Source organism: Culex pipiens, chromosome 1, assembly GCF_016801865.2.
Source record: "Culex pipiens pallens isolate TS chromosome 1, TS_CPP_V2, whole genome shotgun sequence".
NCBI classification, from domain to species: domain Eukaryota; kingdom Metazoa; phylum Arthropoda; class Insecta; order Diptera; family Culicidae; genus Culex; species Culex pipiens.
The window spans coordinates 60,017,294-60,039,321 of NC_068937.1; the positions used below are offsets into that span (position 1 = coordinate 60,017,294).

Genomic DNA, 22,028 nt, shown 5'->3' on the forward strand with positions numbered 1-22,028 from the left:
CAAATCAATCCACTTTAACGACCCCCGGGTCTTTTGTGGTCTCTGTTGCAAGTTTCTGCTCATTTCTAGGCGTCCGAAGGTTATGTGTGGTGAGTCACCCAAAACCTTTTTTGCGCAAATGGACCGACGTTTTACTTCCCCATCCGATAGAAGGCCAGGAGGATAAGGCAGGAATCGAACCCGCGCCCCATAGCAACTTAGGGATCGGCAGCCGAAGCCGCTAACCACCGCGCCACGAAGCCCTCGATTGGATGCACTCATTTCAATAGCGAAACTGAATTTTAGCTGAAAAACTAACTTAATCCACTTATGTGGTTGGTGCCTTCCTCACTCATTTCCAACAATGGGTGATATGTGATATGATGGGTTTGGACAGAAATTTCGTCAAATTTCGTTAAGTTCCGGAGTACAAAAAACACACATATCACTCAAGGGCTCATAAGTGGCATCATAAGTGGTCAGATCTCGAGACAGGGTTGCCAGATCTTCAATGTTTTAGACTCATTGTAAAGGTCTTTCGATTACCTTACCAACGATGGGTCGGATGATGGATCCGGACATTGTTTACATACATTTAACTGAGATCCGGCTACAAAAAAGTACATAAATATCACTTAAGTGGTCAGAATTCGGGACAGGGTTGCCAGATCTTCAATGTTTTAGACTCGTTGGAAAAGTCTTTCGATTACCTAACCAACGATGGGTCGGATGATGGTTCCGGACATTGTTAACATACATTTATGTGAGATCCGGCAACAAAAAAAGTACAAAAATATCACTTAAGTGGTTAGAACTCGAGACAGGATTGCCAGATCTTCAATGTTTTAGACTCGTTGGAAAGGTTTTTCGATTATCTTACCAACGATGGGTCGGATGATGGATCCGGACATTGTTTACATACATTTATGTGTGATCCGGCTACAAAAAAAGTACAAAAATATCACTTAAGTGGTCAGAACTCGAGACAGGGTTGTCAGATCTTCAATGTTTTAGACTCGTTGGAAAGGTCTTTCGATTATCTTACCAACGATGGGTCGGATGATGGATCCGGACATTGTTTACATACATTTATGTGAGATCCGGCTACAAAAAAGTACAAAAATATCACTTAAGTGGTCAGAACTCGAGACAGGGTTGCCAGATCTTCAATGTTTTAGACTCGTTGGAAAGGTTTTTTGATTATCTTACCAACGATGGGTTGGATGATGGATCCGGACTTTGTTTACATACATTTAAGTGAGATCCGGCTACAAAAAAGTACAAAAATATCACTTAACTGGTCAGAACTCGAGACAGGGTTGCCAGATCTTCAATGTTTTAGATTCGTTGAAAAGGTCTTTCGATTACCTAACTAACGATGTATAACGTGATGATGTTTGGTTCAGTTTATTGCCATTTATTCAACTTCCTAAAATATGCGAAAACACATTTTCATACATAACTTTTGAACTACTTATCGAAACTTCAATTAATTCAATAGCACCGTATGGGACCCTAAACCAAGTCGAATGCGACTGGTTTGGTCAAAATCGGTTCAGCCAGGGTTGAGAAAACTGAGTGACATCCCAAGTAACCATCCAGCACTAAAAGAAATCATTAATAGGCTGTAAACCAGCATTCAAAAGCTAATCTGCTGTAAAACAGCTAACGTGAGAGCAAATCAGCTCTAAAGCAACTGCTCTAGCAATAGCTGAAATGCAGCTGATTTCGTGCAGGTACTAGCAACACTGCTTAATTTTTTCCCATTTTACTGGCAACACAGTTGAGGAGTGAAAGAGAAAGATTGATGAAAACCAAAACAAAATATTTCTAGCTTGCTCATCCCTCACCGAAACAAACCAGCTGAGCTTAGAAAAAAATAGACGGCTTTCGGTCGCAGTTAAGATTTCTTATTTTACCTGATAAAAAAACATGTTTATGCTGTTGCTGTTAAATTGCGGAGTAACTGAACATTCTTTGGTACAAAAACTTCTGCTGGACAGATTTCTAGAAGGATGGAAATTGGCGTTCTTTGGACCAGTTTGGTATCCAACGCAAATGGCAATTGGCAATTGCCCCGTGGGAACTACAATGTCCCGATGAGTGAATTTGATACAATCAACATTTTTGTGGCAGTGCGTGGTCGAATGGTTACGCTGTCCGCTTTGTAAGCGGATGATTCTGGGTTCGATTCCCATCTGCTGCAACCTTCCATCGGATGAGGAAGTAAAATGTCGGTCCCAGCCTTGGTTGTTAGGCCGTTAAGTTATTCCAGGTGTAGGAAGTCGTCTCCATGCCATAAGTACAAACAACACACCAAACCAAGCCTACTCCGGTGGAATCGCTGGCGGCGGTTGGACTCGCAATCCAAAGGTCGTCAGTTCAAACACTGGGGTGGAAGGTTCCTTGGAGTAGAAAGAGGTTTGGGTGCTGCTCTCCCCATTCAAGCCTTCGGACTCCTAGGTTCGAGCAGAAACTTGCAATAGAGACTACAAAAGACCCGGGGGTCGTTAATGTGGATGGTTTGATTTTTTGAACATTTTTGTTACGGTTCTCCGGACACATTAAATAAATCTCTTCAAGACGGTCTTGGCAAGACCATCATTTGGATTTTTATTTATGATAAATTAGCTCGAGCTAAAATGAGATGAAAAAGCAAGAAAAGGGAACATTTAAATACTACTGAAGCTGCGCCCGGATGCCACCACATATTTAGGCGTGACGGCAAAGGTGCATGATTCGACCAAAGTAAACATCAACAACACGTTCCTGACATCAAGTCTCCAACACCAAGCATTTCATCAAATAAATTGTTCCTCCTCTCAGCCGTTTCCTCCCATCAGCTGTGTCGGTAAAGAAGACGTAAACAAACCGAAAATAGAACTGGGGTAGGAGGAGGAGAGAGAAAGAGATAACAACATTTTTGCATCTCAAATTTTTTTGACGTTTTGCAGGGCCGGATCAACAACAGTAGGGGGCCAGCACTAAAGCAGAAATATAAAGTCCAAACTCAGCTGCAAATCAGCTGTAAAAGCGCATTTCCAGCAGTTTCCGAAACAATTCAGCTGTTATTCACTGCAGGTAAAGCGCTGTTAGTGCTAGACAATTACTACTTTTAGTGCTGATTGGTTACTTGGGATTATTGGTCACATACACACACACATACACACAGACATTTGCTCAGTTTTCGATTCTGAGTCGATATGTATTAGGGTGCCCAGAAAAAATGACCCCCTGCTCCACAAACGGAAAACGGGTTTTTGTGTTATTTTAAGCATCAGTGTAAATTTTGAGCGAAATTGGAAGAGATTAACCCATTGATACCCGAGCCTAAAGTTGGTGAAAACAATGTTTTTCATACAAAAATGGCTTTTTGCTTTCCTCACCTTACTGAGGAAAGGCTATAAAATCACTCGAAAAATGAACTTCTTAATTCGACCTCGTAGACCTACCTTCACGTATACCTATCGACTCAGAATCAAATTCTGAGCAAATGTCTGTGCGTGTGTATGTCTGTAAGTCCGTGCACCGAAAAAAATGCACTCGATTATCTCCGGACTGGCTGAACCGATTTGGGCCGTTCTGGTCTCATTCGATCCGTCTTAGGGTCCCACAAGACCTATTTTAACTATTATGAAGTTTTGTTAAGTATTTCAAAAGTTATGCTATAAAAACGATTCTGGCTAAAGTTTGAAAGATTGTAAAAAGGGTGGTTTTTGTAAGAAAACCCGTCTGATCATACATTTTTAGAAAGGTATTTGAAAGACCTTTCTAATGAGCCCAAAACATTGAAGATCTGATAACCCTATCAAAAGTTATGAGCACTTAAGTGTAATTTGTACACATTTCAGAGGCCGGATCTCAAATATTTTGATGAAAAAGTTGTCCGGATCTATCATGCTACCCATCGTTGGATAGGTAATCAAAAGACCTTTCCAACAAGCCCAAAACATTGAAGATCTGATAACCCTATCAAAAGTTATGAGCACTTAAGTGTAATTTGTGCACATTCCAGAGGCCGGATCTCAAATATTTTGATGAAAAAGTTGTCCGGATCTATCATGCGACCCTTGGTTAGTTCTAATGAGCCCAAAACATTGAAGATCTGATAACCCTATCAAAAGTTGTGAGCAGTTAAGTGTCATTCGTACACATTTTAGAGGCCGGATCTCAAATATTTCGATGAAAATGTTGGGCGGGTTCATAATGCGACCCGTCGTTAGTTGGATAATTGAAAGACCTTTTTAATGAGCCCAAAACATTGAAGATCTGATAACCCTATCAAAAGTTATGAGCACTTAAGTGTTGTGTATACACTTTTTGGAGGCCGGATCTCTGATATTTTGATGAAATGATGTCCGAATCCATCGTCCGAACAAGCGTTAGTCTGATAATTTAAAGACCTTTCAAATGAGGCTGTTATATTGATGATCGGATAACCCTATCAATAGTTATATGCCGATAAGCCATACAGTAAAACAGTTTTTCCGATTTCACGTTTTTCAACTTTATATTACGACTTAAATAGATTTTTTTTCTCACCATCTTATTTTTCATTCATAATTTTCACTTCATACAGTTACAAATATCCTTTTCCGGTTTCTCCTATAATTCTCGTACAAAAAGTGCGCACACTGGGCCATTTTCAACACAGCCGCCGTTGGTTCCTCGCCAACCCTCGATCCGCTTCTCCGCAACCTTCACTGAACCTCCTCCGACGCCGCTCCCTCCTCCTTCAGCGTCACAATCACGTCAAATAACTTGTGCAGCTCATCGCAGGTCGCGTGAAACAGCTTCGAGTCGGCCTCCGGACTGCGTTTGGCCGCTTCCTGCTGCTCGAAAGCGACCGTGTTCTGCCGGAAGACTGAATGTAAATAAACTTCTTCAAAATGTATTTGAAACTCACCGTGTATAGATTTCCTCCGTGGAGCTTCGTCGGTACGGTTCCGTCACTGAGGTCGAATGCCTGCGCTTATTGTCCGTGGGCTCGTGGTCGTTGGAGTCGGTTTTGTTGACCATTTTGGGAGGATTTTATTTTAATTTGAATGGAACTTCGAGCAGCCACAAAAATTTTGAAATCAAGCCGACTTTTTGCGTGACAGTAGAGCTGTCAAACCGGATTGGTGAGAAGGATTCGTTTCCAACGCGGGTGAGATTTTCTGAAGGAATCAAAGGGATCAAAGTTTATGAAAATCCGTTGATTGGGTTCAAAATTAAACTTTAATAGGGTCCTAAAATAAGTTTAGATGGCTGATATTATTGCTCAAAACGATAAAGCTCATGAGGAGCCGATTACACGCGGCTTGCTCGGAGTTGGTAGGGGTGGGAATATTATGTTAAGTGACAAGATGGAATGCCTTCTGCCTAAACTCGTTGTCCAGCTGTTATTTGTTTAGAAAATACTATATATATGAGAGGAAGGCACCAACCACCTAAAGGTGGATTAAGAAACGTTTTTAAATCGCTAATAACTTTTCAGGATCGAGTTTCATAGTTTGGTATGTTCTACAAAGTTGTAGAGCATTAAATTTTCAATAAGAATCTCACTTTTGGGAATATTTGGATGGAAGTAGCGCACCGTGCAGACCAAACCGTAAGAAACTTGGGTTTTCCATACATTTTTTCGATTTTTTCCATACAAACTTCACCTCCGAGTATCAATGGGTAAATGATGACCGATTTTGCTCATATTTGGCCCAGAGTCCTAAAATGGGTCAAGGAACAATATTCAGCTTGCGGAGCGAGGTTTTGAAAAAAAGTTCCATATTCTGGGCACCCTAATATGTATACATCAAGGTGGGGTTTGGAGCTTTAAATAAAAAGTTCAATTTTAGAGCCGGATTATAGCCTTACCTCAGTGAGGAAGGCAAAAACGCTCCTGGGTTGGCAAATATTTAAATTAGTGAAATTCAAAGAAGAGAATTAGTTCTGTTATCTAGAAAATTTCCAAAAATATTGGGGAATATCAGTAATCACGTATGTTTGGCAGGTAATGATTTTTTGCAGATGTAATAGAATTTATTGATTTTCATTACATAAGCATTCATTTTGCGAAACTTTTGATGAACTGATTTAGTATGAAAACGCTTTAAACTTTTAAACCTCTTACATGACGCTAATGTGCTGATAACTCGACATAAATTCTATATAAAAAAGCATGCAGTTTCCCTACTTACCAAATAATCCAACCAGTAACCTTCATCACTGCCACCGAGAGTTGCTGAATAAAGTGTAGCAAAACTGGAGCATCGTTCTTGACGGCACTTAGCGCCACTCCGAAGGTGATTGACGCTGCCACGATTCCAATCAGGTTTGTTCCGTCGACGAACCGGCTGGAAATGTCCCACAGGTCGAGGTCCTGTTCCGAGGGGTTTGCCTTCGGTGGGCTCAAAACGGTTTGGTACTGCTGAAGACACGCTTGAACTAGATTTGGCGGGAAAATGTTGCGAATCAGGTCGAGCAAGGTGTCGGCCGTGGTCACGTTGGTTCGCTGGGCTTCAGCAAGATCATTTTTATCGTCTGAGCGCTTCCCAGGTTGAACTGTGATCACTAGGGCAACTCCTTCTAGCACTGCCAGGATAGTCGTGGTCATATAGTAAAGAATAGCAAGACCACCGATCTTTTTCGACATGTTAGTATCCAGTGAGCCAACCGCTGAGATCAAGGAGGTTACAATCAACGGCAAGATGATTGCTTTAATAACTCGAAGAAATAAATCTCCAAGCAGGTTCACGTACATAATGTTTCGTTGAGTCCACAGGTTTTCGTCCTTGCCAACATCACGCAACCCCAGACCCAAAGCAACTCCAATGACCACTCCACCAATTGTCATTAAAATTAGCAAATTCTGCTTGACGAATCGGAGGAAACCCTCCTTGTTAAACTTCACCATGCTGAAGAGTTGTAAAAACGACTTTTCAAATATTTAACTAAAGCAGCAAAAACACGTGACACAAGAACAACAAACTAAAACCATTCACAAAATTTGAACCGCGTTTTCCTCTGTTCCACCCCCACAGACCAGACAGATCGTATTTTCGCGCGAGCTGCTCTCCAGAACAGTTACCGTCACAATAACCGAAGTCTTCTAAAGTATTTGAAGAACTGCGATGTCTCTATATCTGTTTGCTCAATCCAGGGTGGGGTATTATCACCACCAACCGCCTATATAGTTAAGCTTGTATAGTTGAGTAAAAGACACCACCATCAAACTTATCTGGCGCGCCATTTTTTTTAAATATCTGAATCATAAAAGTCACATTCTCTTGTTTGTGCGCGAATGATAATGGTGGGTTTTGCGCACGAATGACAAACTGACCGAAATTTAAATTTTCGAATAGGAAATAAGTGAGGAATTGTATGGAAACATCTATGTGATCTGTTTTTTTTTTCTGTGCCAAACATAAACGAGATTCTCAACACATTAAAACTATGCAACCCTTATTGCATTTAAAATTAAATAAATATAAAAGCAATAAAGCTTAAATCGAGGGTAATATCGTAAAAAGGGTACGCAAAGGTTGAAGTAAATTAAATTCTGCAGCGCATTTTTTCTCACGTAATCCTTTATCTTTTTGGTAGATTGTCAACTACCTATCAATATGTTTTGTGTACGTTTAGATAAATACCATTAAGCATTATTTTATTCTCTGCTTTTGGACACTTTTATTTATAAATATTATAATCTCAAATAAATAACTACGAACATTATTTTAACTTCTTTTTGTGACTATTTTTGAATAATGGAATTTTGAACATAATCATTTAACTAAACATCAAGGTCAATTCGGAGAACAGGTTTGATTGTTGACGTCAATACTAACTTGCTGACGCATGACGTTAAAACGTTTTATTGCAATGGGACCATCCATAAACCACGTGGACACTTTTTTGGGAAGCTGTCACCCCCCCCCCCTTCGTGGACAATTGTCCATACAAAAAAAAACTTTTTGTATGGATAGTGGACAATCGCCATACCCCCCCCCACCCCCCAAAGTGTCCACGTGGTTTATGGACGGTCCCAATGTGTATTTCAGAGTTTGCTGGTCAATATTTTTTTAAAGATGAAGACAAATCATAGTCTTTCAGGGGTGGCCAAAGTATCGCCCACAGTTAAAACGATGCTCACAGGCTGATGTGTAAAATGACTGTTGAGTGACAATACAAAATACCGACATTAGGTAATAATAAGTAACTGTGCCAATTTTGAGCCAAATCGGTTAAAGTTAACTTGGATCAACTTGGGTTTTCTTGCACTCTTGGACAAAGTTGTAGGAAATTGAACTTACTACAAGAATCTCACACTTGGACAAATTTGGGCGAGACCCACGCCACCTGGCAGAAAAATATTAAACGATGTTTTTCTCCATACATTTTCGTGATTTTCCCCATGTATTAATAGTAAGTGAAGTGATATAAATTATAAAATGCTTTAATTTTCGCATTTGTTTCACTGTAAGCCACGGTTTAATACACAAATTCTAAATTCTTTTAATATGTATTCTTAGAATACCTTCGCTCACAGCGACGATATGTTGTGAATACGGTTAAGTTTACTTAAAATGTTGTAAAATTAATCTCGGTGCAAAATATCTGCAACTTAAGTAGCCTGTGAATACTTTTTATCTGATACGAGCTTATTGTTTAATTGTACTTTGAGTAAGTTATAGCCTCTCTTCAATCACGACCGTCTCGGCGCTGTACCCCGTGGAGTTCCTGTGAATCTTTCCATTGGTTTCACTTGGAGGTGGTAAAGCCGCCAGCTCTTTCTTGCTGAAATGCTCCACGATGGCAGCACCGAAACTGTCTCCCAGCACATTGACCACCGTGCGGAACCGGTCACTGAAAGTAAGGGGGGAATGTTAGTATCGACAGCATTTGGTTAAATGATTTTAAACTTACAGCAACCAATCAACAGCGATGATCAGGGAAACATCCTCTGCTGGTAAGCCAACGGTATCAAGGACCATTACCAGGGTAACCAATCCAGCTTGAGGAATTCCTGCGGCACCAATACTGGCCGCCGTGGCCGTTATGCTGATGGCAACAATGTTTCCAAATGTGAGGGGAAGATCTGAAAGGTACGAATATTATAAAGTAAGCTTTAAAAATAATTTGTTAAAATGAACAGACCTCTTAATTGTGCGATGAAAATTGCGGCCACAGCCTCGTATAATGCCGTTCCGTCCATATTGATTGTGGCTCCAATCGGTAGCACGAAACGTGACACCCGAGGATCCACGTGATTCTTCTCCTCCAAACATTGCATCGTTACCGGTAGCGTGGCCGAGCTGGATGATGTTCCGAATGCTGTCGCAATCGCTTGGCCCATATTACCTACGAATCGTACCGGATTCCTGCGGGTGAACAGGAAGAACAGCAGAGGCAGAATCACGAACCCGTGGAAAACTATGCCTCCGGCAACTACAGCAAAGTAGAGTCCAAGCTTACTAAAGACCTCCACGAGGTCGTCCATCTCAAGCAGTTTGGCTGTGATGAGGAAGAGAACTCCAATTGGGGAGAGCCTGTAGGGTACAATAATGGTTTTAAAGTTAAAACGTGTCAATTTGAGGATTTGATTGTTTTGTCATGACATCTAATCAATTCCTTTGTGGACCAACATTCAGTGAGGTACTCCTGGATTTTAGCTCCTGAAAAGTGCTTAAAAAGTGCAAAAATGCCTCACGGCAAGAAAAAGAGGCGGTCCTCACCAGCAGGATCGGTAGATTTGAAGAAGCTAAAGAATGCAGAAGCGCTACCTGCAAAGCCAGGCAGTTTGAGCAAGGACGCTCAAAAATTGTCTGGAAACCAGTTCGCTACCCTCCCTGTGGACGTGAGCGAGAAAGAAGAAGTTGAACGACGGGAAAAGTTGCCCCCAATTTTTGTGAAAACATCGTCATCGGATTCGGTGCGAAAGTGGCTGACCGGGTTTATCAAATCTGGTGCTTTACGAGCTTCCATTCGCTTGTGTGCTGACGGACTCAAAATTCTGCTACCTACCAGAAAGGATTACAACTACGTTCGGGATTTCCTGAACAACACCAATATTGAATACTACAGCCATGACGATCCAGGTAAACGCCCCATGAAACAGGTCCTCCGAGGCCTGTACGACATGGATGTGAGTGTGCTGAAAGAAGAGCTCAAAACTCTGAAGTTGAACGTGATCGAAGTCTTCAAGATGACGAGACACAACAAGGACATCAAGTATCGTGATCAACTGTACCTGGTTCATCTCGAGAAAGGATCGACAACGCTGTCTGAGCTGAAGGCAGTTTGGGCAATCTTCAACATCATCGTGACTTGGGAACGTTATCGTCCAGTGCACCGTGACGTGACACAATGTTCGAATTGCTTGCAGTTTGGACATGGTGGAAGGAACTGTTTCATCAAGAGTCGTTGTGCAACCTGCGGAGGTGAGCACAAAACTCAAGCTTGCGAAACAATCAACGAGAACATCGAAGCGAAATGCTTCAATTGCGGCGGCGACCATTCGACCAAGAATCGAAGCTGCCCAAAACGTGCTGAGTTTGTAAAAATTCGGCAGCAAGCGACGACGAGGCACCAACCAAATCGTCGCAAAACACCACCAGCATACACGGACGTGGATTTTCCTGCTTTGGCGTCACCAGGAGCAGGATCTACTCGAGTGGTTCCAAATCTGCAGCCATTGCCGTTGAATCAGCGGCAAAAAGTTGCAGAGAATACAACACCTCCTGGCTTCAGTCAGCAACCGAGGGAAAACCAACCAACATCAACGGGTGAAGGCAGCAGTGACCTGTTTTCACCACAAGAACTTTTGAACATTTTCATCGAGATGACAACAACACTGCGTGGTTGCAAAACTCGTGCGGAACAAGTAAGAACGCTTGGAGCATTCCTCTTAAAATACAGTTCGTAGTTTACTCGTTCTAGTGATTTTGAATATTTTAAAGAATTTATTTTTTTAGTTTTAAGTTAGGATTAGTTGTTGAAGTGTTTTTTTTTTCTTTTTTACCCAAATGTATTCGATTCAATGCAATAATGTAAAACAATTTGAAGTAAATAAAATAAATGTGATCAGTTAATAATAAAACGAAAAATACAACAAAGATGAAGAGCATTAGGCCATACCACTTAGCATGTAAAAGAAATGTTATTATTATAAGAATGCTCAATAAAGATATATTTAATTTCAAAAAAAAAAAAAAAAAAATCATGACATCTAATTCGAATAATTTAGATATTTTTTTGAGAATTCTGCTAAAACAAAAAAAAAAGCGAACATTTTTTTATTGAAATGTTAAAATTGTGACCATTTGAAGAATATTAGAACACACGTTCGTAGGGGATAGAAGGAAGATTTAATCCCTAGCCTGTATCTCGTCAGCGTGTGAGTAAAAAAAAGTTTTAGAAAGCTGTGTTAAATTGACTTAAACTTACTGTAGAGCAAACAAAAAAATGAAATCAGTTCACACATTTTTTAATAGTGTTGCAAAGGCCTCGGGAAAATTTCACTTCGGATAATCAAATCTTCGGGCAATGGAATCACGAAAAAAAATTTTTTTCGTTGTCTTATTTTTGATGGTAAAGCTTAAGTATAACCCATAAACTACTCTAAAGTGATTTAAACTTTTTAAGTCCATAAAGGTGGTCAATATGGCGGTGATAACATTTTGAAATAATGCATTTTTTTTATTTAAAATGCAATCAAATATTCAAATTTAACTAAAAAGGGGTCGCAGAACATAGATTTGATGATAAAAGTAAAAAAAAAACAACAATCGATTGACGTAGTTCAATTAACTGTAACTTGGTACAGGCCTTCGATATTTGGTATTTGAAGGCCTGAAGAGTTAGGGTAGTTCGTCGCTGCTGGATATAATAAAAAAATAAATCAAAAATGTAAGAGTAGCGAACAAGACTAATTCTCAACACAAATCTTGAAAAAATGGCGGAAATTTTATTGAAGCCCCTTCTTGAAACATTGAGTGTTGTATGATCAAAGAAAATGTTCTTACCAAATAACCCATCCGGTGACCTTCATTACGGTGTGCGAGAGCTGCTGGAAAAACTTGAGCACCAACTGGGACTCTTCCTTGAGTGCACTGAGCGCGATTCCGAATACGATCGACGCCACCACCAGCCCGATGATGTTCATTCCGTCCGTAAACTTTCCCCCAACGGACCACGCGTCCAGATCCGTTGACGCTGGGTTATCCTTCGGAGGAGTCAGCACGGTTTGGTACTGCTGAAGACACGCTTGAACTAGATTTGGCGGGAACATGTTGCGGACCAAATCGAGCATGGTGTCTGTCGTCGTAACATTTCTCATTTCTCCTTTGCTTTGATTACTGGATGATTCTTCAGCTCCCTTTCCAGGTTGAATAGTTACAACCAGGATGATGCCCAGGATTACAGCCATCACGGTGGTCACAATGTAGTACAGAACTGCACGACCTCCTATCTTTCCGGACAGTGACAAATCGAGCGATCCAACGGCTGCGATCAACGAGGTGACGATCAACGGCAGGATCAGTGCCTTCAGCATGCGGAGAAATAGATCTCCGATGAAGTTGATGTACATAACATCCCGGGAGGCCCATTTTTCACCCTCGTTGGGAACTTCACGCAGTCCGATTCCGAGGACAATTCCCACAACCACTCCAGTGATCGTGAGAAGTGTCAGCAAGTTGGTCTTCACGAACAACATCAACTTTTCCCGCCGCATCCTGGTCGGTTGGCCTAAAAGGAAAAAAGAAACGAATCAGAAAAATAATATGCGTCAAAACACTTGAATGACACGCGATCAACAAGGGCGATAATGGTTTTGTGATAACGCTTTTTATGAGAGCATTTACAAGAACTGAACCGCGATTAGGTGCGCTTATCTCAGACGTATTGATGGCTTGGCGGTGGACGACTTAAGTGGAGTACTTGTCGTAGACTGAACACTTCCGCTACAAGATTTCAATTGAGTATCTTGAGGCACTGATTGGACTCAAGATCATCCAACAACGCGTGGGCCCAGCTGATGAATTGATCCAATAATCGATGGTAATGAAAGTATATTGCGGGAAATTATGGATTTATTGTCCTTGATTTGAGATCAAAGAGGCTTAGCAATCATTTTTATGTGTGAATTATGATTTTTTAGATCAATTAATTTTTAATAAAGTTTGAATAAAATGTGTGTAATTGAAACCAGTTTTGTAACAATTTTGTGTAGCAACTCCTGTCCACAGGCAACCACGAGTTTTCATTACTATTTAATTAGATGTCTCATAAAGTCAAGAGCTGAGTGGCACAGGCCACGTGCGAGATAAATAGTCACATTTATCTCCATTCCAGCGTTAGTTTGTTTGAAAAAAGCCAGATGAAATCAGCATTTGAGTAGATATAGAACGTGCGCCAAAACCTGTTCTGCAACTGTTATTGTTGGCGTTATTACGATGAAAATGGGATTAGACGCTTTTAACATTATTTGGTGCTGGATTTAATATTTCTGACTGTTTTTAAATGTAATTTCGGATTAAAAAAATTAAGACGCAAAGTCTTGGAATTTATTCGACATACTGAATTTTCTAAAAAAAAAAACAATTTTAGGGTGCCCATGAAAATGAAGTTTGGCAATATTTGTTCTCCTACAAGAAAACATTAATCAAGTTTAAGCAAAGTGACTCATGCTTTTCTACAATCAAGCTTGGGGAGTTCTCAAACTTCTCATGAATATCTGAAAATAGAGAAAAGCGTCATCCATAGAGTACGCACGCACGTTCTTAGGCGGGAGTTCCCATTCGCGACAAAATGTTGCGAATGCGGGTGGGGGGCTTCGATCATTCACAAAGAACTTTTCCCTTAATATAAACAATTATGCATGATCAAAAAGGCTTTATAATAGACTGGTTCAAACCATGTTAGTTGTTCTGTCCATTGCAGGGAAAAATTCCGTGTATAAATATGAGTCCGATTGATTTCAAATTTGGCATCTAAAGCTAAATCAAATCGGCATCAAAGTCAAATCAGTTTTTTTATTTGAATCGAAGCCATTTGGCTTTTGCGTTTTTGGAAGCCTTGACGATTTTCAGACTTTGCAAGAACCTCATAAGCTCATAGTTTGTGGTTTATTGAACAATTTGCTCAAAAATGTTAACAAAATTGATAAAGTCGCCCACACACATAGAATAAGACATTAAAGCAGTAACAAGTTTCAAATTAGCTATTTATTACACAGTAAAAAAATAGCAACAAAACTATTATGATTTTCAAAACATTGAAAGCACTAAACGTTAGAATTACACCTTAAATTTATATTTTACCAAATCATAAATACAGGTTCTTACTGTGCTGAGCGGGTTAAACGGCACGCGCGACTCATGCTGCTAAAAGAGACTTGAATTGTGCATTAATTAGTAAGTACAAAATAAAAGAGTGCGCTACCCACCAGCGGTGGCATCGCAAATAGATGGAAAATCACATGGAAGCACATCGCCGTCCGTTTCGATCGAGATCGTGCTTCGAGTCATAAGTTTGCAACAGCAGCAAGCATGGCTATTAGATCACTAAACACTTTGTCGATTGATCTTTTCCTGATGATCGAAGCCGTTTGCTTATTTTTTTTTCTACTGCTATGCACAAAAGCTATGCGGGAGACATTTGGCATCGTAAAAGGGATTGAAGAGATGAATTTTGCACAATTACAATGCTGTATTACAGCGTTCACGACTAAAAATCGGAAGTTTAACTGTGAAGGTTAGAAATGGACAATTTAAGAATAAGCAGGCAAGATTACCAAATCAAGTTCAATGTATTTCCGTGTAGGGTGAATTCTTTGATGGAGCATCTTATAAAGCTTGAAGTTCCCGAACCCTTTGAGGGATACATAATACATGCAGTTTGTAGGACTTTTGAAAATTATTACACATATCGATGCCTCTGTGCTCTCTTGTTCTAAGCTTGCTGGGATTCCTATCTAGTTAGCATAAGAAAGCACAGATGTATCGATATGTTACATGATGTTACTCCATACAAAATTGAATTCTGTTGATAAGATTTTGAGTCATTAGAAAAACTTTAAAAAATCAAACCCTCTCATGGTAAATATGAATTATCAATTAAACAATTACTTATATGCACGCTTGATCTCCTACAATGATATAAATTTATAACTATATTAAGAAAACAATATTTTGAAAACTTTAAAGAATGAATATTTACTCAGTTTTCATTTGCAACTGAAATCCATCATCCACATTATTTACACAGTTGTTTTCGTTTCATATGTACTTTTGGTACAATAGCTTAAAATACTTTTTCCGCATTTCAACTGATGAAATCATCTTCATCTTAGATAGAAACAACTCCACCGTAATTGATTGTGAATTCCATTTTACAATCACTCTTCGAGCAATCTTAATCCAATCCCGTTTTTTCTTTTGCGCCAGTAAACTAGAATGCTGCAGCCCACAACTTTCACTTTCTTGTTCTGGTTTCCACGCGATTAGTTCCAGTGCACGCCGAGCCCAATTTAACTCAAACAGAATCGAAGAGAACCATCAGCGTCGAACGATCGCATAGTCGGAAGCTATCGCGCATTCTAAACCGGGTACGATCTACCTTATTTCACCGATTCACTGCTTAATCCACTTTAGGAGCTGAGCTGAGCTGAGCGAACTTCCGATCGAACGCGTGCGCACCTTAGAACTGTTTACACCTGACTGGAGAGACCTCTCATTCAGCAACTGTTTTGTTGTTCCTCCAGGTGAATAGGTGAACAAAATTGTATTCACGAGAGAGAATAAAAGGGTATCGTTTAGGTCTGACTGGCCGGGGCGCCTAACGCTTACTAACTGATTCTGGCGCGCAAACGTTCAGCTCCATCACCGACCGTTGGCAATTGTTTTATCTTGCTTTATTGCCACGTTTTGGCGAGAACTTCATGTGCTGTACTATAAAGCAACTATACATCAAATAAACACTTTATGGTGGTGCTTACGGACCTGGTTAACAACCAGCGAACAATACTGTTCTCCTAAGAGAGAGTTTATATTGGCGAATGGAATCTTTCACCGATTGTTGAGCTGTCTATTGTTTGAAAAGTGATTGAAAAGCATTACACAAATCAAATATTTTGATGATGCACCGGCAAAGAAATTAATTACTCATGAGAACGCAATAAAAACCACGAAAAAACAACAGATTATCGTCATTCTGTAACCTTGAGACCAAACAAGTTTCGAAATGCTAATCATGGTGAGATCATGTGAATATTGGCCATTCTAGGTTTAACTTGAAGATTTTGCAAAGAATTAAACTAATCTGTAAAGTTGAGTAAAAACAAAAAAGGTGGTGGGGAAATAGATAACGATAACGATAGAGTGTATGTTGATTGATAAACTGCTGATTTCCCGGAAATAAGAGGTTATAAATCAGGGTTTCTCACCGGTCGGGAATTCCCAGATGGTTAGAATTATGTCATATCATATTCGATTGGAAAGAAGAATTATATGAAAATAAATTCTTCATTCAATTTTTTTTTAATCTTCCATGGGAGAAATTGATGTTTTTACGTGATTAGATTTGATTTTTGAAAAAACTGCGAAACTGCAAAAAAACTGCGATTGGCCAAAAAGTTAATATCGTAGCTTTATAGTCCATGAAATTCCCTAACTTTTGACTTATGGGAGTATGGGTGTTGGAGGCTGTTGCAAAAAGATATCGAGGCTTTAAAAAAATAAATAGATAAAAAAGGTGCAGGTGGTTATGTTACACATGACCAGTATGACAAAGAACTTAGCAGAAAAGCTTTTAAAATTAAGCAATTTTGTTGAATTATGCGTCAGATAAAATCAAAACATTATTGGATTTATATTTTCGTTTAATTTCTCTTTAAGCTCCGTATTAAAAAACTATGATATCTCTATAATTCGATGTTTGTCCCCCAATCGGAACAATCGTGAGGTAGCGGGCTCTCAAGATTGTTGCCACCTTTTACGAAATGGCCAGTATTGTAAACCATGAGTTGTAATACCCATATTGCCAAAACTCGTTGGTTCAAAAGATGTCTTCCCGGGAAAACTTTCCTTTAGGGCACCGGCCACTGCAGCTTTTGGCCAACTTTTTCTAAATTGCCATTTTCATTACCAATATCAAAAACCATGAAATTTGATACCAATATTGCCCAAAATCGTATGGTTCGGTAAATGTCCTACCGGGAGAACCTCCCTGAGGGCACCGGCCACTCCAGGTTGTGGCCAATACTGTCAAAATGGCCATTTTCATCACCAGTATCAAAATCCAAGAAGTTTGATACCCATGTTGTCCAGTCTCGTATGGCCTTCCATCGGAACACCCCTGAGGAATCTGGCCACTCCGGGTCTTGTGGCCAGAATATTCCGGTGGCTCTCAATTATTCTGGCTGGCCTGCCTCCGCTTGGTCTGCTCCTAGCTCTGGGCTAGCTGCTTTTCGGCCAACTGCTTCTGGGCCTCCAGGCCATCTGCTTCCAGGTCCAGGTTGTTGTTTACTCCTCGGCGTCCAACGATAGAATGATTTTCCAGGGTTGACCAAGCGGGCTTATATTGGCTTAGAATGGAGACGGATGTCCCGCCCCTTTGCGCCGGTTATCCCATTCCTACGTCATTCGCTTTTTGATGCACTGGTGGGAATGGGAAGTCGTAAAGGCAGCATTTTTGCCAACGATTTTCATTCCATCGTCATCGTTCGAACCGACAACATCGTAGCAGCAGCAGCAGCAGCGGAAAAAAAATCAACGACTGGAGGAAATCAAGAGCGAGCTCCGAGAAGAAGAAACACGCCAGCGTGTGCGTGAAATTGCTGCCAAAACGACGTCGAAGGAGAAAAACAAGGCCTACTTGGATGGACGCTCGAGAAGATGGCCACAAAAATCAACTTCTGCTGCAATTTAACAAAATGGCGCTTTTCAGCGCCAACGAAAAATTCACGAAAGAGTTATGGTTTCAAATGATTCATGCACTGCTTTTTGTGCATTTTTAAAGCTTTTGACGCTTGGCATTTAAATTAATTTAAATATTTCCCCCAAAATTTTCAATTAAAAAAAATTAACGAATATTAACAATTTTCGCTTGCAAGTGTCCACGGTCAATCGATTGCAGTTGGCCGCAGATCGCAGATGGACGCTCGAGAAGATGGCCACAAAAATCAACTTCTGCTGCAATTTAACAAAATGGCGCTTTTCAGCGCCAACGAAAAATTCACGAAAGAGTTATGGTTTCAAATCATTCATGCACTGCTTTTTGTGCATTTTTAAAGCTTTTGACGCTTGGCATTTAAATTAATTTAAATATTTCCCCCAAAATTTTCAATTAAAAAAAAATTAACGAATATTAACAATTTTCGCTTGCAAGTGTCCACGGTCAATCGATCGCAGTTGGCCTTGAACAAGCAAGCGCGTGCTTTGACCCACGCAAAAAATCTTTCCGCTCTCTGATTGGCTGTTTTGTTTTGCCGTGGAGTCGTGAAGGCAGCATTTTTGCCAACGATTTTCATTCCATCGTCATCGTTCGAACCGACAACATCGTAGCAGCAGCAGCAGCAGCGGAAAAAAATCAACGACTGGAGGAAATCAAGAGCGAGCTCCGAGAAGAAGAAACACGCCAGCGTGTGCGTGAAATTGCTGCCAAAACGACGTCGAAGGAGAAAAACAAGGCCTACTTGGATGGACGCTCGAGAAGATGGCCACAAAAATCAACTTCTGCTGCAATTTAACAAAATGGCGCTTTTCAGCGCCAACGAAAAATTCACGAAAGAGTTATGGTTTCAAATGATTCATGCACTGCTTTTTGTGCATTTTTAAAGCTTTTGACGCTTGGCATTTAAATTAATTTAAATATTTCCCCCAAAATTTTCAATTAAAAAAAAATTAACGAATATTAACAATTTTCGCTTGCAAGTGTCCACGGTCAATCGATCGCAGTTGGCCTTGAACAAGCAAGCGCGTGCTTTGACCCACGCAAAAAATCTTTCCGCTCTCTGATTGGCTGTTTTGTTTTGCCGTGGAGTCGTGAAGGCAGCATTTTTGCCAACGATTTTCATTCCATCGTCATCGTTCGAACCGACAACATCGTAGCAGCAGCAGCAGCAGCGGAAAAAAATCAACGACTGGAGGAAATCAAGAGCGAGCTCCGAGAAGAAGAAACACGCCAGCGTGTGCGTGAAATTGCTGCCAAAACGACGTCGAAGGAGAAAAACAAGGCCTACTTGGATGGACGCTCGAGAAGATGGCCACAAAAATCAACTTCTGCTGCAATTTAACAAAATGGCGCTTTTCAGCGCCAACGAAAAATTCACGAAAGAGTTATGGTTTCAAATGATTCATGCACTGCTTTTTGTGCATTTTTAAAGCTTTTGACGCTTGGCATTTAAATTAATTTAAATATTTCCCCCAAAATTTTCAATTAAAAAAAAATTAACGAATATCAACAATTTTCGCTTGCAAGTGTCCACGGTCAATCGATCGCAGTTGGCCTTGAACAAGCAAGCGCGTGCTTTGACCCACGCAAAAAATCTTTCCGCTCTCTGATTGGCTGTTTTGTTTTGCCGTGGAGTCGTGAAGGCAGCATTTTTGCCAACGATTTTCATTCCATCGTCATCGTTCGAACCGACAACATCGTAGCAGCAGCAGCAGCAGCGGAAAAAAATCAACGACTGGAGGAAATCAAGAGCGAGCTCCGAGAAGAAGAAACACGCCAGCGTGTGCGTGAAATTGCTGCCAAAACGACGTCGAAGGAGAAAAACAAGGCCTACTTGGATGGACGCTCGAGAAGATGGCCACACAAATCAACTTCTGCTGCAATTTAACAAAATGGCGCTTTTCAGCGCCAACGAAAAATTCACGAAAGAGTTATGGTTTCAAATGATTCATGCACTGCTTTTTGTGCATTTTTAAAGCTTTTGACGCTTGGCATTTAAATGAATGTAAATATTTCCCCCAAAATTTTCAATTAAAAAAAAATTAACGGATATTAACAATCTTCGCTTGCAAGTGTCCACGGTCAATCGATCGCAGTTGGCCTTGAACAAGCAAGCGCGTGCTTTGACCCACGCAAAAAATCTTTCCGCTCTCTGATTGGCTGTTTTGTTTTGCCGTGGAGTCGTTAAGGCAGCATTTTTGCCAACGATTTTCATTCCATCGTCATCGTCAACGATCGCAGTTGAGCCTTGAACAATTGCTCAAAATCATATTGTTCGGTAAATGTCCTCCCGGGAGAACCTCCCTGAGAAACCGGCCACTCCAGGTTGTGGCCAATACTGTCAAAATGGTATTTTTCATTACCAGTATTTAAAAACATGAATTTTGATACCCATATTGCCAAAAATTGTATGGTTCGGTAAATGTCCTCCCGGGAGAACCTCCCTGAGGGCACCGGCCACTCCAGGTTGTGGCCAATACTGTCAAAATGGCCATATTCATTACCAGTATTGAAAAACATGAATTTTGATACCAATAGTGCCCAAAATCGTATGGTTCGGTAAATGTCCTCCCGGGAGAACCTCCCTGAGGGCACCGGCCACTCCAGGTTGTATCCAATACTGTCAAAATGGCCATTTTCATTACCAGTATTGAAAACCAAGGAGTTTGATACCCATATTGCCCAAAATCGTATGGTTCGGTAAATGTCCTCCCGGGAGAACTTCCCTGAGGGCACCGGCCACTCCAGGTTGTGGCCAATACTGTCAAAACGGCCATTTTCATTACCAGTATTGAAAACCAAGAAGTTTGATACCCATATTGCCCAAAATCGTATGGTTCTGTTAATGTCCTCCCGGGACATTAACAATTTTGTTCCCTGAGGGCACCGGCCACTCCAGGTTGTGGCCAACACTGTCAAAATGGTCATTTTCATCACCAGTATCAAAATCCAAGAAGTTTGATACCCATTTTGTCCCGTCTCGTATGGCCTTCCATCGGAACACCCCTGAGGGTTCTGGCCACTCCGTGTCTTGTGGCCAGAATATTCCGGCTGGCCTGCCTCCGCTTGGGCTGCTCCTTGCTCCAGGCCAGCTGCTTTTCGGCCAACTGCTTCTGGGCCTCCAGGCCATCTGCTTCCAGGTCCAGGTTGTTGTTCACTTCTCGGCGTCCAGCGATAGAATGATTTCCCTGGGCTGATCGAGCGGGGTTTATATTGGCTCAAAATGGTGACGGATGCTCCGCCTCTTTGTGCCGGTTATCCCAAACCTCATAATTCGCTTCTTGTTGCAACTGTGTGGAAAATTCCACGCAACAGTGCCTTGTTGCGTTGCGGACCCCTTCCCCAGTACCAAGCATGCAACATTTTCGTAACGCGCGACATTTTTCGGTTTTCTGGATTGACACCTCACCAGAATAGAGCCCTTAGGACAAAGTTCTTTGTCAAAAAAAATAAAACTGCCCTAGGACCAAAACTACCTCTCAATTGACGTAAATTATTCAAGCCATCCCATCCAATCGATCAAAAGTAGTGTGGTCTGGCAGAGTCATTTGGAACGCCGGGCGTACAAGACTTCGAGTTCAACGCGTGTCACAAATGAGTTTTCCTTAAAATGCACTTTTGTACTCGAAACGAAGTTGACTTTATAGCTGTCGGCCACCATTGCTAGCCACTAGTGTCTTCCTTTTTATCTGCAAGGACTTCGCCGCTCGGGCTCCTAAATGTATGAAAGTATGGCACGGAGCGACGACGCCGAATACCCATATTTACACAAAGAATTTTAGAGCGCCCGCCGCGGGATTCGAACCGGCGACCTCTGGATTGTGAGTCCAGTGCGCGGTCCGATTGATCCACACGGGCGGGACTCAAAGGTTCAAATTTCAGTTTAGCAAGTATATAAGTCGAAATAGGAAAGAAGCGAATCGAAGCTATTTTTAAAAATGTTATGAGGTCAATGCAAAATATGCATTAAAATTTGTGTTTTGAAGGATGCCGAGCTACCGTGGCCCTGAGGTTACGAGTTTCGACTTGTAAGCGGAAGGTGATGGGTTCGATTCCTGTCTGGCTCGGCAAAGTCGGATTCCTTAAAAGAGTAATTCTAATCACTGGGAAAACTGACCGGT

General features: G+C 41.0%; 2 protein-coding genes and 1 long non-coding RNA gene across 5 annotated transcripts in view; all 3 read right to left on the minus strand.

Moving 5' to 3' along the window:
* Window positions 1–6,031: 6,031 nt before the first annotated feature.
* Window positions 6,032–7,258, minus strand: LOC120424140 (excitatory amino acid transporter-like). The gene has a single exon (XM_039588183.2). It carries the CDS (start codon window positions 6,869–6,871, stop codon window positions 6,152–6,154), a length of 720 nt encoding a protein of 239 aa, XP_039444117.1. The 5' UTR covers window positions 6,872–7,258; the 3' UTR covers window positions 6,032–6,151.
* Window positions 7,259–8,409: 1,151 nt separating this feature from the next.
* Window positions 8,410–15,816, minus strand: LOC120424139 (excitatory amino acid transporter 3-like). Of its 3 annotated transcripts, none has more exons than XM_039588180.2 (5): window positions 15,574–15,816; window positions 11,979–12,702; window positions 9,112–9,503; window positions 8,881–9,052; window positions 8,410–8,820 (listed from the first exon to the last, which is right to left on the minus strand). In XM_039588180.2, exons 2-5 carry the CDS (start codon window positions 12,686–12,688, stop codon window positions 8,643–8,645), a joined length of 1,452 nt encoding a protein of 483 aa, XP_039444114.1. In that variant the 5' UTR covers window positions 12,689–12,702; window positions 15,574–15,816; the 3' UTR covers window positions 8,410–8,642. The 3 variants fall into 3 exon arrangements, with proteins under 3 accessions (XP_039444114.1, XP_039444116.1, XP_039444115.1); XM_039588182.2 differs by having other exon boundaries at window positions 15,654–15,810; XM_039588181.2 differs by lacking the exon at window positions 15,574–15,816 and adding an exon at window positions 15,175–15,567.
* A 3,708-nt stretch (window positions 15,817–19,524) lies between these two features.
* The window catches only part of LOC128092558 (uncharacterized), a 57,818-nt gene continuing 55,314 nt past the window's right edge, over window positions 19,525–22,028 (minus strand). The window contains exon 2 of the long non-coding RNA XR_008211874.1: window positions 19,525–21,362. This is a non-coding gene — a long non-coding RNA (uncharacterized LOC128092558). The remainder of the gene's footprint in view (window positions 21,363–22,028) is intronic.

What these genes read in the sequence shown, in the direction of transcription:
- LOC120424140 (XM_039588183.2), bottom strand. Translation starts at nt 6,871, where the DNA reads ATGGTGAAGTTTAACAAGGAGGGTTTCCTCCGATTCGTCAAGCAGAAT.
- LOC120424139 (XM_039588180.2), bottom strand. Translation starts at nt 12,688, where the DNA reads ATGCGGCGGGAAAAGTTGATGTTGTTCGTGAAGACCAACTTGCTGACA. An exon ending in TTTCATCGCACAATTAAGAG is followed by an intron (nt 9,053 to 9,111) that starts GTCTGTTCATTT and finishes CGTACCTTTCAG; the next exon opens with ATCTTCCCCTCACATTTGGA. An exon ending in ATCGCTGTTGATTGGTTGCT is followed by an intron (nt 8,821 to 8,880) that starts GTAAGTTTAAAA and finishes CCTTACTTTCAG; the next exon opens with TGACCGGTTCCGCACGGTGG.